This window comes from Hyperolius riggenbachi, chromosome 4, assembly GCF_040937935.1.
Source record: "Hyperolius riggenbachi isolate aHypRig1 chromosome 4, aHypRig1.pri, whole genome shotgun sequence".
NCBI lineage: Eukaryota > Metazoa > Chordata > Amphibia > Anura > Hyperoliidae > Hyperolius > Hyperolius riggenbachi.
In genome coordinates this window covers 454,439,101-454,457,830 of record NC_090649.1, presented here as the reverse complement: position 1 = coordinate 454,457,830, position 18,730 = coordinate 454,439,101, and the positions used below count along the sequence as shown (strand labels likewise).

At 44.7% G+C, this 18,730-nt stretch overlaps 1 protein-coding gene across 2 annotated transcripts in view; it reads right to left on the bottom strand.

The window, feature by feature from the left end:
- Positions 1-18,730, bottom strand: part of LOC137504389 (phospholipase B1, membrane-associated-like) — a 160,667-nt gene that overhangs the window by 91,193 nt on the left and 50,744 nt on the right. For both annotated transcript variants that reach the window (XM_068232750.1, XM_068232751.1), the window contains 6 exons: positions 16,095-16,175; positions 14,129-14,194; positions 11,935-12,035; positions 5,870-5,951; positions 4,887-4,991; positions 3,343-3,438 (listed from right to left, as the gene is read on the bottom strand). In XM_068232750.1, coding sequence (XP_068088851.1) covers positions 3,343-3,438; positions 4,887-4,991; positions 5,870-5,951; positions 11,935-12,035; positions 14,129-14,194; positions 16,095-16,175 — 531 coding nt within the window. The remainder of the gene's footprint in view (positions 1-3,342; positions 3,439-4,886; positions 4,992-5,869; positions 5,952-11,934; positions 12,036-14,128; positions 14,195-16,094; positions 16,176-18,730) is intronic.

The window sequence follows — 18,730 nt, the reverse complement described above, 5'->3', positions numbered from 1 at the left end:
CGTCCGATGTATGCACGCATATTGATGATGTGGCAGGAGGAGGCCCTAGAGCTGCGCAGGTGCAATCGCGTCTGTGCGGACTGCGCAGCCGCGGCAATCTGTGGCGGCCATATTGAGTGGGGAATGAGAACCCGACCCGTTCGGAGGGGTCAGGAGTCGGTACCCGACCGGGGCGGTATTACTGCGGGAGCCATGGGGGAATGAACGGGAGGGCGCGGATGGCGTCCTCCATGGATCTGGATTATGAAAAAGGTATTTAACTTTTTTCACATTTGTGGCCTCGGAAGTCCTTTAAATATTGTTTCCTGCTATCTTTTTAACATATCCTGCAAATTTGGTGTTGCTAGGATGTAAGGGGCCTTTGCTATTAACTGTTAAAGTCGGCGGGTGATGATAACCAACCAGAATTATAGGGGTGCAAAAGTGCTGAATTCTGCCATAGGCTTCCATTAGGCTCCCTATTTCACTTTCAAAAATCTCAAATCTTTTCAAAGGGCAATTGCTCAGCAGTGGCAAATTTTCTAGCATTGTAGGAACTGTTAGGGGGATCATAACTGGTGAGTTTCGGGCCCCTAGGCCGAAGAGGTCATAGCCTAGGGTCACAAAAACCTGTTTATTTGGGCAATTTCAATGGTAGTGATGCTGACGTACATAAATCGCAGCCATGGCCGTTAGCAACGTCTGAATCTCACGAAATGTCTCATGCAGGTAGAAGACATATTGTTACACTTGGATTCCAAAGATGGGGTCCCTACATCTCTGCAAACCAGAGTTACAGGGGTGCAAAATTAGTAAAATCCCCCATAGGCTTTCATTGGCTCCCTATTTCACTTTCCAAAATCTCACACCTTTTCAAAGGGCAATTGCTCAGCAGTGGCAAATTTTCTAGCATTGTAGGAACTGTTAGGGGGATCATAACTGGTGAGTTTCGGGCCCCTAGGCCGAAGAGGTCATAGCCTAGGGTCACAAAAACCTGTTTATTTGGGCAATTTCAATGGTGGCGAGTCTGACGTACATAAATCGCAGCAATGGCCGTTAGCAACGTCTGAATCTCATGAAATGTCTAATGCAGGTAGAAGACATATTGTTAGACTTGGGCTCCAAAGATGGGTTCCCTACATCTCTGCAAACCAGAGTTACAGGGCTCCAAATTTGGAAAAATCCCCCATAGGCTTTCATTGGGCCTCCTATTTACAGTTCCAAAATCTCACATCTTTTCATTTCTATATATAAATGTGTATATATATATATATGTGTATATATATATATATATATATATATATATTTATTTATTATTTTTATGTGCTGAGTGTGGGAAATAAATGAAAAAAAAAATGACGTAGGGTCTCCCCTCCCGAGCCTCTGTAACGCCTTGTCCCTCATGCAGGCTGGGATAGCCAGAATGCGGAGCCCCGGCTGACTGGGGCTTCGCACCCTGAGCTATACCAGCCCGCATGGTCCATGGTATGGGGGGCTCCGGGGGGGGGGGGGAGGGGCAGCCAAGCCTTCCCCTCCCCTCCCCGGAGCCCTTGTCCAATCCATGGACAAGGGTCTCTTCCCCACCTCCGGTGCCCCAGGAGGAGGTGGGGGCGACGACTCCCTGGGGGGGGTTCATGGTGGCATCTGGGAGTCCCCTTTAAGAAGGGGACCCCAGATGCCCACCCCCTCCCAGGAGAAATGAGTATAGAGGTACAAAGTACCCCTTACCCATTTCCACACAGGGTTAAATGAAATAAAAACACAACCACGAAAAAAGTCCTTTAATTTTCTTAATTAACCAGAAATACTTACCTGTACCTTTAAAAAAAAAATTCCCATGCCAATATCCACGGTAATTGATCCAACCAACTGTATCCTCTTATGTTGCGATCTTCTATTAAGTTGATTGAAGATCTCCGAAGCCCCCCATCCACATAGCAGAGAATGCGTCCTTTCGGATGCATAGCTGCTAGCTCCCGCTGTCTCTCCCCACCTGCCTGCCTGCACCTGTCAACCCCCACCTAGGCTGTCAACCCCCACCTAGGCTGGCACTCAGTGCACCCATGGGTGCGCTGGGTGCCAGCCTAGGTGGGGGTTGACAGGTGCAGGCAGGTGGGGAGAGACAGCAGCGGGAGCCAGCAGCTCCACGTCCTTCCGAGGATGCATTCTCTGCTATACTAACGGCTCATGAATGAGCCGGATCTTTTTAATGAATCGGTTCTTTTTTTATGAATCGACTTTTTTTTTTTTACTTTAAAATCGATTTTCTCAAAAACTATAAGGTCTTTTTGAAAAACTTTTTTTTCCTCTTGTTCCCACTGTTCTTCTTAACATTCCCAGTAATTTTGGTGTTGCTAGCTTTTAAAGGGGCTTTGCAATTAACCATTAAAGTCGGCGGGGGTATATTTTCCCACGGTCAGAAGGAGAATTTACATTGAAACTTTAAAATTGATTTTCTCAAAAACTATAAGGTCTTTTTGAAAAAAAAAAAAATTCCTCTTATTCCCACTGTTCTTCTTAACATTTTCTGCAAGTTTGGGGTTTCTAGCTTTTAAAGCGGCTTTGCTATTAACTGCTAAAGTCGGCGGGCGCTTAATTTTCCCACGGTCAGGAGTTACTTTAAAATTGATTTTCTCAAAAACTATAAGGTATTTTTGAATTTTTTTTTCTCCCTCTTGTAGTCACTGAAAGATCTCAGGTGTTAGACACCTTAAAACATCTTTTCCATCACTTTTCTGGCCAGCATAAATGTTTCTAGTTTTCAAAGTTCGCCTTCCCATTGAAGTCTATTGCGGTTCGCGGACTTTTATGGGGTTCGCGAACCAAAAATCGGAGGTTCGCGACATCTCTACCAATCACGTGACCAAAGGGGCCCCATGCTATTATTTTTGCAGTGGGGCCATTGAGTTTAGCCCCAGGTATGTATAAAACATCTCAGGTTTTCTTTAAGCATGGTGTTTATTTAACACTCCCAATTTTTGTATTTGCCATTTCATTGAAGCCCATGCTTTGTCCGAGAGCTTTCCCTCTTCTCCTCACAAGGGCCCATATGCAATTAACGTTTTCTCATACATTTTCTCCTAGGTGACATTTTCAAACTTTAATCAATAAAGTGTCCTTTGAGCCTCCAGGAAGCATGAAAATACTCAGAATAATTTTGACAGTACTACTGTTTGGTGCTTTTTCAATTGTAGAGTGCTGAAAAGTTATTTTAAAGAGAAGATGAAAAATTATCTCCTAGGAGAAAACTTAGGAGAAAAAGTGAATTAAATGAAGGCCAAGGTGTTTATCTCCAGCTCTAGCCACTGGAATGCACATGGCATGAAAACTCAGTCAGAGAAAATGTCATGTTCCAGCTCTCACCATGTTTATCCACAATCCGCGGGCAGCCAGTGTGTGACCTTTGTGTCCAAAGTGGAAGCAGTCCGGCGCCAAGTAAGATCGGTCAGGAACGCCTTCCTGGAAGGAATCAGAAAGACTTTATGAAAACAAGCAGCTGATGAAGGCTTCACAATCTGAAATACTACTATGAAACTTGTGTTTCTGTTTAGAAAAGTTGGTGAACCAGAGTGTGTGGATGAGTGTAGAAAAGTATAAATGTCTGTCAGGTTTTTAATACTGTCTGTGTCCCTGCTGAGAAGATAGGAAATCAGACCTGCAATAGAACAGACAGCAACAAAAAACTAACAGAGGGCTGGTGCACACCAAGAGCGGTTCTGAGAGTTTTTACAAACGCTTGCAGGCTGAAAACCACTTGGCTAATGTTTTGCAATGGGATGGTGCACACCAGAGCAGTTCGTTTTTTCCCCAAACGCAAACTTGGGTCCTGCAGCATTTTTTCTGATTTCTGAGGCGATTCTGCCTCAATGTTAAGTATAGGAAAGTGGAAAACTGCTCTGAAAAACGCTAGATCAGAGCGGTTTTCCAAGCGTTTTTGTTACAGTAGCTGTTCAGTTACAGCTGTACTGTAACAAAATATAAACCCGCAAAACAAAAACGCTCCAAAAACAATAGAAATGTTTACAAAATTGCTCTAAACATGCCTAGAATCGCACAGAAAAACCGCTTCAAAAACTGCTAGTGTTTGCGGATCCACTAGCGGTTTTTGGTGTGCACTGGCCCAGAGATTCCACGCCTTCTTTACTCCATTCAACAGTAATGTTTTGTAGCTTATTCCCCTATAAATACTTCTATTAATTAGCCACTTCCCTACCACAGGTTTTTTCCCTCTTAAAAACCACAGCAATTTTTACATCACGCTCCTCCCATTCTTTTACCAATAACTTTATCTCTACTTATCACACCTAAGTGGTCTATATATTGTGTTCCGGTGTTCATTTATTACAGGCACTTTGATCGGCTTTGGGAACACATGTCCCCTTTCACTGATCACAGTCCAATGGGAGCACTGCCGACAGGGAAGAGACACATATCTACACTCCGGATGAGATGAAGTTCACAGGGGTGTAGGAAAGCATGGCAGAGGTAGGGAAACAGTTAAGACCGCAACCTTCTTACTTTTTGTTTTCTTAATTTTCCAAAACCAAACCCAGCTTCATGTCAATAGCAAAAGAAATGTGAGCATCAAGATATACAATGTGTATATTTTCTACATAGAGTGTTTATCTCTCGCTACAGGCATGTTGTTCAGTTACATGACACACATCACACCCCTATTACTTCTCACATTTCCAGGTCCATACTCTGTCACGTGACACACATCACATCCTATTCCCTATTATGTCTCAAATTACCTGGTCCATACTGGGCAGTCACATGACACACATCACACCTCTATTCTCACATTCCCAGGTCCATACAGTGCAGTCACATGACCCACATCACGCCTCTATTACTCCTCAATTACTCCTCACATATCCCAGTCTATATGAGAATGCTTTGTTTACCTCATTTCGAGGAATTTCCAGGTGTTCAATAAATGGCTGAACCACAACTGTAAAATTATCCGTCTTGTCGTAGATTCCAGTTTCCACCAACTGGTGAGTTTTAACCTGAAAAGAGAAGTTTTCTTTATGACTAGTTCCACTGACACAGTGGGCTGACTTAAAAAAAAAAAAAGTTTAGGTTAGACCAGGGATCCACTTTAAGTTTGCATAGAGTGGAGAATGATTAGAACCTCTACTAGGGTTTTACAGCTGTCATTGTCCCTGTTGTAAAGATTTACCTTCCTGGCCCAGAGACTCCATAAGGAGTAACAAGAAATATTCCCAAATGGAGAAGAAACCTACCGACATTTGAAAACTGTCATCAGAGCAGATTGAATAGTTAAAGGGGTTCTGTGGGGGAGTGTTGAAAATAAAAACAGACACTTACCTGGGGCTTCTATCAGCAGTAATGTCCCACGCTGTCCTCCGCCGTCGGCCCCGGTGTAGCGCAGCATGCCATCCAACTGCGGCTGCGCGGCCGCTCGCCTGCTCGCTCCCGCGCGCGTCATCTGAAGCTTACTGTGTAGACGTAGTACAAGAAAACTTCGTAATGCACCTGCGCATTAAGCTTCTGATGACGCGAGTGGGAGCGTGCATTATTCCTCTTGTTAGATGAATAATTGACTGGTGCCAGCGGCGGGGAACGCCGGGTCGGAGGATGACGCGGGACATTACTGCTACAGGGGGCTGATAGAAGCCCCAGGTAAGTGTCTGTTTTTATTTTCAACACCCCCCCACAGAACCCCTTTAAGCACAGCCTGCTATATGGATTTATCCCCACCCATCAGTGTATTCTGAATAGCTACATAGTGTTGCCTCTTGTAGGTGTCACCCGAGGCATCTGCCTGATTTGCCTATGCCTAAAAACGGCCCAACAACAGATAAAAAGAAGCTTTATTCATTACTGCTCTTATTTAAATGTCTCTGTGTTACTGTGAACTTACTTGGTACTGCTGGTTAATCTTCTTAAGAGTTGCCATTTCTACAGAGTCATCAGGGCTGGTGACCACACATCCACACAGCGCACTACACAAAAACATGTGGTCAGTATTTTAATATGAAGCATCCAAATTAATTCTAATTTTTATACCTCTGTTTCCTTCCTCGGTGTAATGCAAGTGAGGCCTTGTTCACATTGTAGGCGTTTTTGATAAAAAAATTTAAGCGCGGGCGATTTTCAAAATTGCCCTGAAAGCGCTTGTGCAATGATTCACTATGTGAGAGTTCATATCAGAGCATTTCGTTTGCGATCCGCTTTGAAAAGCGGTGCTTGGGCCATTTTTGAGGCAATTTGCCTCAATGGAAGGTATAGGAAAAATGCAAAATGCTCACAAAATCACTTTGGCAAGCAATTGCGTGAGCGTTTAAAACACAAAAAATACATTGTATTTATTTTTTCCAGATCAAAAGACGGAAGCGCTCTGAAAAAGCGATTACAAAAACAAGCGAACACGCAGAAAATCACCGGAAAAAGCTTTAAAACACACGGAAAAAAAAGCCCACCGCGGATGGACACGCGAGCCGAATGCAATGTGAACAAGACCTGAGAGTCGGTTCACAAAGGCAACCAAGCAGAATTGCTTTTGGCATCAGTTCCTGTCATTCCATTGTCACATTTTGAGCCCCATGGGGGCACGGAACTGCCGAAAGCAAGTGTCATGGGCTGCTATATGCAGCATCTGAAAAATTTTGATCAACCCGAGTCACACAGTCACTGGCAAGCGATGGTTCATGGTTAATGCATTGAGATGAACACACCCATTAATTTCAATGTAGGTGCTGGTCAATCCCGGAAGTACATGACTTTCCTGAATGCCTGCAGTCACAAGTCTACACCAAGCCCACAGCATATCAAAGACAACAAATATCTTCTACTCAGCCCCCACCGTTTCATACCGTATTCACCATCTAATGATACATAAATGATATCTGAACGTAACTAGAAATCACTGGGCCTACCTGCAAAACTTTGGATGGGACCCCCTCCCCCTGCACACTGAATAGGGACTGTCTACAAATCTTTTGCCTGGTACACAGCATGCAATTTCCCATCAGATAGATGGGTGGATAGATAATTTCCTACAGATCCGATTGGATTGCCGATCGTTTTTCTGATCGATTTTCTGATCACTTGTATGCAAAAAGATCAGAAAAACGATCGGAAATCAGATTGGACCTGTTGAAAATTATCTATTCAACCCATCTATCTGACAGGAAATTGCATGGTGTGTACCAGGCTTAATGCTAGGTACACACCATACAATTTTGGCGTGTTAGATAGATGGTTCGATAGATAATTTCCATCATGTCCGATATTATTTTTGATCGTTTTTCTGGTCGATTTCTCATAGAAGTGAATGAAAATTGATAAGAAAAGATAAGAGAATCGAGTGGGAAATCGAGTGGAAAAACGAATCGAAAATCAATCAAATGGAAAATCGACTGAAAAAATGCATCGTGTGCCTCTAGCATAAGTCTACAAAAATGTGTATGATTCCTTATCAGTGGCTGAGCAGATACAGTCATTAGAACAATTGTGCAGAGAGCAGAAAGCTTTTTCTCCACTTGCCCTTAGTTGTCAGTCTCTCAGGATGGGACCTCCGTGGCCTCTGGGGCCCCCTGCGATGCGTCCCTTGCAGGGTCTATTGTTACGCCCCTGATCAGGCACACAGGTCAGAGGGGGCTGCCCACATGTGCAGCTCCCTCTTTCATGCATAATAGGAGACCTCCCTCCCCTTACATGTGCAGCGCCCCCAGGCAGTGTTGTCAACTCATCTCTTTAACTGCTTGCCGACCGCGCCACGCCGATGGACGTGGCCGCGGCGGCAGCCCCTCTACCGCCTAATGCCGATCGGCATAAAGTCCTTGGGGCACGCAGTGCAGGAGATCCGCGCGCAGGCTGCGCGCGCGTCTCCTGTTTGGGGGGCGGAGCTTCGCCCCTCCTTCAGTCTCCGAGCGGCATTGTTAGACGGCGAAACCGCTGTCTAATTACATTGTACAGTGCTGCGATCTGCATCAGCGCTGTACTGGGGACAGCCGTGTGACACGGCTGTCCCCTTGGGGGACAAGAGAGCAATCGGCTCACATAGGCAGAAGCCTATGACAGCCGATCGCCATGATTGGCCAGCTGTGGGGAGGGAGGGAAGATATTTAAAGAAACATACTCTTTTAATTAAAAAACAATGATAATAATATTTGTACAAAAAAAAAAAATAAACATGGGGGAGCGATCAGAACCCCACCAACAGAGAGCTCTGTTGGTGGGGAGAAAAGGGGGGGGGGAAATCACTTGTGTGCTGTGTTGTGCGGCCCTGCAGCTTGGCCTTAAAGCTGCAGTGGCCTATTTTTTAATTTTCACCTTTCAGCGCTCCTTCCATTCATTCGTCTATAACTTTATTATTACTTATCGCAATTAAATGAACTATATCTTGTTTTTTTCACCATCAATTAGGCTTTCTTTAGGTGGGACATTATGCCAAGAATTATTTTATTGTAAATGTGTTTTAATGGGAAAATAGGAAAAAATGTGGGAAAAAAATCATTATTTTTCAGTTTTCGGCCATTATAGCTTTTAAATAATGCATGCTACTGTAATTAAAATCCATGAAATGTATTTGCCCATTTGTCCCGGTTATTACATCGTTTAAATTATGTCCCTCTCACAATGTTTGGCGATAATATTTTATTTGGAAATAAAGGTGCATTTTTTTCAGTTTTGCATTTATCCCTATGGGCTTGTAGCCCATAGTTTATTAAGTAACAGTGTTATACCCTCTTGACATAAATGTTTTTAAGGAGTTTAGTCCCTAAGGTAACTATTTGTGTATTTTTTATTGTAATTACAAAAAAAAATTGGGGAGTGTGGGAGGTAATGAGTTAATTTATAGTGTAAAACAGTGCATTTGTATATGAAAAATGCTTTTGGGTGTAGTTTTACTATCTGGCCACAAGGTGGCCACAGTACTTTTTTGTTTATGCGACCTGTAAGCGTCGGAAGGAAGTTCAGTGCGGCTGGGAAACTTTTTTTTTTCTCACAATGATCGCGCTACTTCTCATAGAAGCAGCCGATCATTGCTGGGGGAGGGGGCTTAGATCAACGAAACGGGAACGGGTTTTTCCCATTCATTGATCTCCGGGCGAGCGCGCGCGCACAAGCGAGCGGGAGCGCGGACAGCGGCGGGAGGTGCAGATATCTACGCCCCTGGTGGGGAAGGGGTGTAAAAAGGGGCGTAGATATCCGCACCTGCGGTGGTAAAGTGGTTAAAGGGATGTCCTGGCACCTTAGACTTTGCCCTCTAGGAATCTACGAACCCCCGCTAAACCGCAGCGCAAGTGTGCTGGCTGTCCCAACTGTCCCTTCTCCTTACTTACATAGTTACATAGTTACTTGGGTTGAAAAAAATATATACGTCCATCGAGTTCAACCAGAGAACAAAGTACAGCACCAGCCTGCTCCCTCACATATCCCTGTTGATCCAGAGGAAGGCGTAAAACCCTTACAAGGCATGGTCGAATTAGCCCCAAAAGGGAAAAAATTCTTTCCCGACTCCAGATGGCAATCAGATAAAATCCCTGGATCAACATCATTGGGCATTCCTAGTAATTGTAGCCATGGATTCCCTTGCCCATCATAGGTAGCTACAGGTGTCCCTTAGTATTAGGTAGCCGGATATATCCTCAACATTAAGCAGCTAGAGTTGCCTCCAAGTATTAAGTAGCTAAAGGAACCTCAATATTAAGTAGCTAAAGGAACCTCAATATTAAGTAGCTAGAGGTGTCCCCAGGTATTAGGTAGCTAGAGGTGCCCCTGACTAAAGGGAGCTCTTGTCAGTTGAATGCCGAGAGCAGGTTGAATAATCTCTTATTTACTATCTCATCAGGACTCTGCATAGGGAAAGAGGGAGGGAGGTGCTCTGGGAGGGGAGTGGGCCGCCTTTCCATCATCAGGCGTCGGTAGGCACGTGCCTTATGGTAAATCCGGCCCTGAGCCCCCCTCTTCCATGCATAACATCCATGTACAATAGCCCCCCTCCCATTCCATATGCAGTTCCTTTCTTTCATATGTTGCTCCCCATTTTCAGCAACCCCTTTCTTTGTCCAGCAGCCCCCTTAGGCAGCAGTCGCCCTAGTGTTGGGCCTGCGTGGCTTTTTCAGAAATCTGATGTTTATGCTTTTCACTATATTATGATGGACTCCATCTGTTGTGACACAAGGCTGTTAGTGCAGCAGCGTGCTGCTTATAAACCACCGCCAGAGATAAGAGGTGAGGCAGCCGTGACTCTGCACACAGATATATTAGTGTTATCAGACACAAGGTCTTCACAGATGACATTGAACTGGAGGATAACGCAGCAATCAGTTCAGTTATTGATAAGGCCTCATATACAGTCTCATGTTTCCAAACAGATATTATCTGCTGTGTTTTGACAATACTCTCTATCCGTCAGTGTTTCTTCTGTCCCATACATCCATCTCCTGTAGGGTAACTGAAAATTGCACAATAATGCAGCTTTGTAACAAAGAGACAATTTATTCATATTCTCACTAGTGACCGAAGCCTGTTTAAAAACGGGCTCTAGGTCTGTCACACACGCTCGGCCGGCCGGCCCGCCTCCTGACCCCTGTCCCAACAGGCGGCTGTGTCAGTACAGGACATGCGCAGCAGCGCCAGAGCACCGACACACGCACATGAGAAGCAGGGGCACTTGTACTTTATTAGGTAGGATTAGTACAGATAGTTGTACCATCCAAAAATAAAATTGCCTAAAAATAGTTATAATACATATAAGCCTCCCCCCTTCCATTTTTTTTTCTAAAATAAGTACCTATATGTCCCCTATTTTTTTGTTTTTTTTTTGTTTCCTGGTCAGAGTGCCTTTGCTGAACTGTGCTGAGCTGAACAGTGTCAATGGGTTTGTGGGAAGTAGCTACAGTTACAAGCTTATCTCAAAAGGCACTTAACATACACTTCCCATTTCAGATAAGATAAGGACACTATGCTCAGAAGTTAATTGAATCCCATCTCCCTTTTATTATTATTTAGTATTTATATAGCGCCGACATATTACGCAGCGCTGTACAGTGTATATACAGTATATATCTTGTCACCCTTGCAATGATGTAAGGCTGTTATCAAGGTGATGTTTGCTGTGGGTTGGACAGTAATCTGTAAAATAAGCAGTGAGCTAGGTAAAAAAAAAAAAGGCAGAACTGATGTGACCTTTGGCATCACAGAGAAAAAGTAAGGATATTCTTTCCTTTTTTTATATCACATGTCTCTTAAATCTGACAGTGAACACTAAAAACAGGATAGGTAAGCTAAATATGGTTTTATTCTTTTATTTTTTTTCAGTTAATATGGAGTTTCATCCCACTTTCAAGAGGAACTATAAAAGAAACTGTCCTTCTGTAAACCCCACATACCTATAGAGCTTTTAGCCAGTAACAATAGAAAGCTTTTCAGAAGTTTCTGATCACAGCCTGTGTAAAAAAAAACCCTTTATGTATCAGCTTGTTTATCAGCTTTTTGTATCGAAGTCAGCATCAGAGCTAGAGCTGTACCATGTAGATAGGTTCCATTTCTCTGTCACTATTCAGAGAGGAATGATTTACTGTTTGTTTCTGCCCTGCCCACACACACTGCTTTCTCACAGATCACATGAGAACAGCTGAGAGATTTTTTTAGCTACAGAAACAGGATCTGAAGAGAAAGACCTGTACTTTATCCCTGTCTTTGGAATACTAGAGGTGCTATATGATTTTCCTGTATGATCGAAGACCTGATTTAATCACTTCATCTGAGAATCGATAATGCTCTATTTCACTCGATCGATGGAAATTGTCCCAAATCGAGTCGAATTTACCAATTTACTCGACTACATACCTTTACCCTTGGGTATCTAATAACAATTACATACAGACAACGCTGCAGACCTACTGAGCGAGACCTCAAGTTGAAAGTTATACGTTTGCATTGAGAAGCACATAGTATTATTACATCATTCCTGACCTCATGAGTCTTGGTGGACAGGAAGTCCTCCTATCTTCATACAGCTCCTTCAGGGGCCAAATTTCCAGCATTGTCACCAGATTAACAAACATTCTTGGGACCTGACGTGAGACAGAAACATGAGCCTATTAATCTTAATAACGTTACTTCTGTCTGCATTACTCTTACACTTCCTGCATGTTAGAGTATGCAACAGCTTTCATGCTTAAAATGTGTGTATGCTAAATGGCCACAAGATGGCTATGTGTATTTTGGTTTTTGTGCATGATCAGTAGTGAGTGCTGTTGTGCCACTCTGCTCTCTATTGCGTGTTTCTTGATTATTTTTCTACTTTGTGAGATTCATTTGCTCTGTTGTAGTTCTCCCAATGGCGATGCACAACTAAAGACTGACTTACCAGTTTCCATTGACCTGAGCTTTCCCTGTGCAGTCTTCATAAGTGTTGCATCTGCCTACACTCCATAGAGTAATATACTCTTCTCTGAGGAAGGCCAAAACAGCCTGAAACAACTGTCTGCAAAATTGTTTAAATTGCTGGCCAGGATATTTTCCCCCAACTATTATCTACCTCAGTGTCTGGCTGTTCCTCAATCCAGTACCCCTACTCCTCATGTCACATCTGCTACCAGGTAAAGACCTCCAGACTTCTGACACCAATATAAAACAGCTGCTGAGTTCACTATAGTGGTGTCACACCTGCCACTGTTAAGGTGAAAAGCATGATGGGAGCTGAGTATCTGGAAAGCTGTTGGCAGTTTGTTATAAGCCAGAGCTCAGCAACTCCACCTAGAGGGCAGAATTGTAAAAGATATCATGTAGATAGCCTTAAAACCCCACCCAATTTTTAGAATAAAGCAGATGCAATCTTGCTGGCTGCACACATAGGGCTTGATTGCTAAAGCAGCGAAGCTTAGTTTGAGCAGCGCAAGTTAAAATCTTCAGCGCACGCTACAGGGTGTGTAGCGTGCGTTTCTAACTTACACGCTTTCCAGTGTATTAGTGGACGCTCCTTACTCCCACCCTGAGCCCTTTGGGCCAATCAAAGTGCGGGGATCACGTCCTAAACAGCTACAGGATGCGACAGGGCTCATTGCGGGAGTAAGAGTGACCACTAATACAAGGGAGCGTGCGTAAGTTAGCAGCACACACTACACAGCCCGTAGTGTGCGAGGATTTTAATTCATGCTGCCCAAACTAAGTCACACTGCTTTAGCAGCGCAGCTTAGTGAATCAAACCCATAGTAGGCCCTCCTAACGGGCACTATGGCAAAAATTGTAAAATGTAAAATATGTGCAAACATATACAAATAAGAAGTACATTTTTTCCAGAGTAAAATGAGCCATAAATTGCTTTTCTCCTATGTTGCTGTCACTTACAGTAGGTAGTAGAAATCTGACAGAAGTGACAGGCTTTTGACTAGCCCATCTCTTTATAGGGGATTCTCAGCAAGGCTTTTATTCTTTATAAAGATATTCCCTAAAAAGGATTTAAACAATGATGCTGGCCAGCTTCCCTGCTCGCTGCACAGTTTTTTGGCAGTTGGACAGAGCAGAGAAACTGCCATTCACTAATTGCTTTTGAAAACGGCGCTTCCGCCAGTGCAAAACAGCTGAGCGTCGGCAAATGAATGGAGAGGAGGAGCAGCTTATTAAAAACCGTCTCATTGAGCCTGACGTCATCATGGGGGCAGAGCCGGCTCATTAGCCGCAGGTCATCAGACAATCGGCAAATGGATGGTGAGGGAGAGCGGCTCATTGCGCAGCAGATTCTGCGCTGACAGCTGCCTCCCTCAAAGCCTGTGGAATGCCAGAGTGCGGGGGTCCTTGCTGTAACGGTTCGTGATGGGGAAGAAGGGCAGCAGGTGAGATCCTGAAATTACATTTTTCGGCAGTGGTAAAAGCAGGGCTATACCATCTGTTTTTTTTTCCCCCAAAACCTTAAAAGGCTCCCCCTGCTGTGACTGCTAGTTAAAAAAGTCCGTCAGCGTTATGTGAAGGACTGACGGACACAGATTACATTGAGATGTGGTAAATTAAAGGGCCATCACGAAAAAAAAACAAAAAAACCCCACAGCAAGGCTGCTATATACTTGTTATATCTACTGTGGGATAGCTGAAAATTAAATGATTCGCGGTAGTGGTCCTTTAAGTATGGTGTAGCTGTAATGTTTAGCTGTGCATTTGTCATAAATACCTTTTGCTGCAGGTAATCCAGAGCTTGCTTGATTCTGTATACAAAATTTTCAGGAGAATGGAAAATCTGTTGAAGGGAAATGTAAAGAAAAATGAATTAATAAATGACACATGAATAAAAATTAGAGCGTGGGCTCTTTGACACCAGTAGCATTTTCTTGGCTGGCATGGCGTGGCACTGGCATTAAAATTAACTGAGCAGCATTTTCAGCCCTTAGGGCATCTCAATAGCACATTGAAAATGCAAATTACAAAAAAAAAATCCCTTCTAACTCTTCTTTTTTTTTTTACACTTAAATGTTTGTTAGAGGCTTTTATTACCCTACATCCGCGGCCTGCCATCCGCAGAAAGAGCAGGCAGATAAGGACTGTTGTAAGTAGCAGTAGCAATGAGAAAACAAAGGCTTTCATTGAGGGGGGGAGGGGGAATAGGTTGCTGTACTTTAAACAGTTTAGAGAAGTCTCACTTGATTAACTTCACACCTTCTCCTGCATAAATAAGGGCAGAAGGAATGGGGAGGGGGAAGTGCAGGAAGCAGGGTATCCATCAGGGGGGGGGAAGAACTGACACTGTAGTGAGGGGCCCAGGGCTTCTGGGGGCCCTGGGCCCCGCCAAAGCGCTGGAAGGGCCGCATGTGCTGGCTGCGGGCCTGTGGCTCACTAACCAGCACACTGCATTCCAGCACTGAGAGAAGAGTGACATTGGCGCTTCAACATGGGGGGGGGGGGGGTGAGTGAGCACACTACAGCGTAGTTTATATACTGGGGCACCACCTATATCTGGTTTCAGGCTACCTATACTGGGCCACCACCTATACTTGGCTACCTTTACTGAGGGCACCACCTGTACCTGGCTACCTATACTGGGGCACAACCTATACTTGACTACTTATACTGGGGCGCCTATAGCTTGCTACCTATTTTGGTGCACCACCCATACCAGGCTACCTATACTGGGGGCAACTATACCAGGCTATCTATACCGGGGCACCACCTATAGTTGAATACCTACTGGGGCACCTGTATCTTGCTGGCCTATACTGGGGCACCAGCTATACCAGGCTACCTATACTGGGGGCATCTACACCAGGCTACCTATACTGGGACACCACCTATAGCTGGCTATTTATACTGGGGGAACCTATATCTGGCTACCTATAGTGGGAGCACCTATGCCTGGCTAGGGCAGGGGGACGAGCTGAGACAGAAGGGGACAAGAGGTAACACAGGGGGATAAAAGAGGAACAGGGGGAACAGAGGCAGACAGAAGAGACACAGGGAGAAAAGAGATGAGACGGGAACATGAGGTCACACAGAGGGACACAAAAGAGGCACAAACTGAGGTGAGACAGAGGGGGACAAAAGAGGCACAGGAAGAAATGAGGGGGACAAAAGAGAACGGATAAAGGATAAGAACGGACCTACAAGTCCCTATCTCATTTGTTAACCGCGGACTACCTGTATTTTGCTAGCATTTGGCTCCACAACATGCCATGACCACGCCCACTTTTTGCCGCATCACGCTGTGCATGCAGCTTTCTTCAGTGTCAGAGCCATGCACATTTTTCGACACAGCACACTTCACGCATGGACATGGGGGTGGGGTGGCTAGTGGGCGGGCACAGCAACCAGTGGGTAGGCCCAGGGAGGGGGGGCCCAGGCCTGATGATGTATGAGGGGCCCCAAAATTTCTGATGGCAGCCCTGCTGAGGGTACTTTTGGCTACCTAGTAACAAGGGGCACCTGTAGCTACATATGACTGGCAAGGGGAGTAAGGAAGAAGTGAGTGGGCCAGCCAGCAATCTTGTGGTGCGGTTCAGCTGGGGTTTGTAGGTTCACGGAGGGTGAAGTCAAAGGTGCCAGGACATCTGTGCCTATAGGCTCCTGGGAGGTAAATCTGGGTCTGCACTGAGGTGTCAGCCCATTACTGCAATTCTAGGCAGTGGACTGTAAGCATAATCACTTACTGGGTCATTACAGACACCGCACAGATCATTTCCACCGATGAAAATGGTCAGGAGTTTCCAGTCTTCTGCATAATTAATGCTCTAGAAAAAAAAGTAAATATATGTAAATCTACCAAATAAATATTTATATACATGCAAACTACAATTAAAAACAGTGGCTTAAAGGGAACCAGAGACAAAGCACCCTCATGCATTTACTATTTACATCAGTGGGAACATTAGAGAAAACACCTACCCTGCTCTCTGTTTCATTATTTACTGTTCAGATTGCTTCTTAACAGCCCTGATAAAATCCCTGACTGAGCATTCAGTCTGGCTTTGTTCAGGAATCTTTATAGCTGAGTCTGTCTTCTGTGCTGTCTTTTCAAGCCCAAGCCTGCCCCCTTGTGGCTCTGCTCAGCAATCATTATAGCTGAGTCATTATAGCAAAGCCAGACTGAATGCTCAGTCAGGAATTTTATCTGGGCTGATAAGAAGCAATCTGAACAGTAAGTAATGAAACAGAAAGCAAGGTAGGGGTTTTCTCCAATGTTCCCACTGATATATATGGTAAAATACATGAGGATGCTTCGTCTCTGGTTCACTTTAACGGTACATAGCACTACAGGAGAAAATGGCAGCGCTCTTCCAAATGCAAACTGCACCCGAGTTGACCAGCTGCATAGATGTGCAAAGCAATTCATGGGCAGATTACACAACTTGCATTCAAAACAATTGCAGCAAATGGAGGATGTTAGCTTCCAAAAACAGGTTGAGCTCAGATTGTTCTGTACTAGAGTCTTCCACGGTTTTGATGTGCCCTCACCGAATAGGCCTAACTACTAACTAACAATGAAAACATAGTGTAGACCTGAAGCTGCTAGCCATAAATGGTCTACACATTTTATAAAGAACAGAAAAAAATTGGCAGCGCTCCTAATCAAGCTGCAACTGAAATGAAACCAACAGAGGTGTGCAGAACCCCCCAGGGGCTTAAATACACACCATGAATGCAAATCAAACAAACACAGAACATTTATATTGCGCTTTTCTCCTGGCGGACTCAAAGCGCCAGAGCTGCAGCCACTAGGACGCGCTCTGTAGGCAGTAGCAGTGTTAGGGAGACTTACCCAAGGTCTCCTACTGAATAGGTGCTGGCTTACTGAACAGGCAGAGCCAACATTCGAACTCAGGTCGCCTGTGTCAGAGGCAGAGCCCTTAACCACTACACCATCCAGCCACAAATCAGATGAAAATTATGCATTAAACCCTAAACCAGATAAACTTAATGCAAACTAAATGCTAGCCACAAGTAGACTTACGTTTACTTACAGGAAAAATTGGCAGCACTTCCAAATGCAATCTTCATCCGAGATCACCAGCTGCGTAGTTGTGCAGAGCCCAAAACGCGGGCGGATAACACAACTTATACAGTATAAGGTAATGGCAGCACTTCCAAACAGTGGTCAGATCTCTCCCATGGGGGCACGTCACCGTCGTGGGAGAGTCTAGAATGGAATGATTTGTGCACAATTTATGCCGAAGCTAACGCCCTCCTTTTACTGTACCTGTTTTGAATGCAAGGTGTATAAACACTTGTGCAGGTAGTTAATCAGGTGCAGTGACTGTTTGGAAGCGCAGCCATTAACTTCTGCTGTACAAAAAACATAAGTATACGTCAGGCTAGCTGCATCCATGGGCTTCAGTTTGCATCCAGATTCTTAGAATAGTGATTAGTACGTAATTTGATTAGTTGTGATGATCCGCTCAGCTGGCTGCACAGGCAGACAGCTGTTTGTCCATTCCTCTAGTCTGTGGGCTGCAGGTCTCTGGAACAGAGACCTGTCTTTCCATTGCAAGTTTTTGGTCTGTTCTCTTGCTGGGAAATTTGCATACATTCGTTATGCAAATCCCCTACCTGCCTTCTTTGATGATTGGCACTATAAGAGCTTTATGTTTCCCTGAATGCTTTGCTGGACATTTCCCTTCCATGCTCTGTTCCTGATGGACACTGCTGGAGTGTCAGCCATTGCTATCTAGTATAGTTAATTCCTGGGGGTTGCTTTAGGCTCCCCTGCTAGCCCAGTCAGGTTGTATTATCTGTATTGCCTGTTCTGTCTTGTCTTGCCTGTTTGCCATTGTCCTGCCCCTATGGTGGTTGACAGGAAATGGTTCTGATCTCTGTTCTTGGAGTATAGCTGGTGCAGCGGTTGCTACCAGCTATCTCTTCTGTTCTGTCTTCTGGGATCGCGCTAGCTACTTTTTGCTAGCGCTGGGGATCCTTCTGTTCTGTCTCCTGGGATCGCGCTAGCTACTTTTTGCGAGCGCTGGGGATCCTTCTGTTCTGTCTTGTCTGTCGCGATTGCGCTGTCACCAGCGGCGGTTGATAGCGAATCGTTCTGTCTTGTTTGGATCGCACTGGCCTCTAGCGGTAGCGGCTGTGGATCCTTCTGATCTAGTTCCTGGAGTGTAAGCTGGAGCAGCGGATGTTACCAGCTACCTCATCTGATCTGTCTTGTTTAGATCGCACTAGCCGCTAGCGTTAGCGGCTGTGGATCTTTCTGATCTGTGTTCCTGCTTGGATCACACTTGCTCTGGCGGAAGAGCGGTGGATCCTTTCTGCCTAGTTCCTGTTTTTCGTGTGTCTGTCTTGTCCG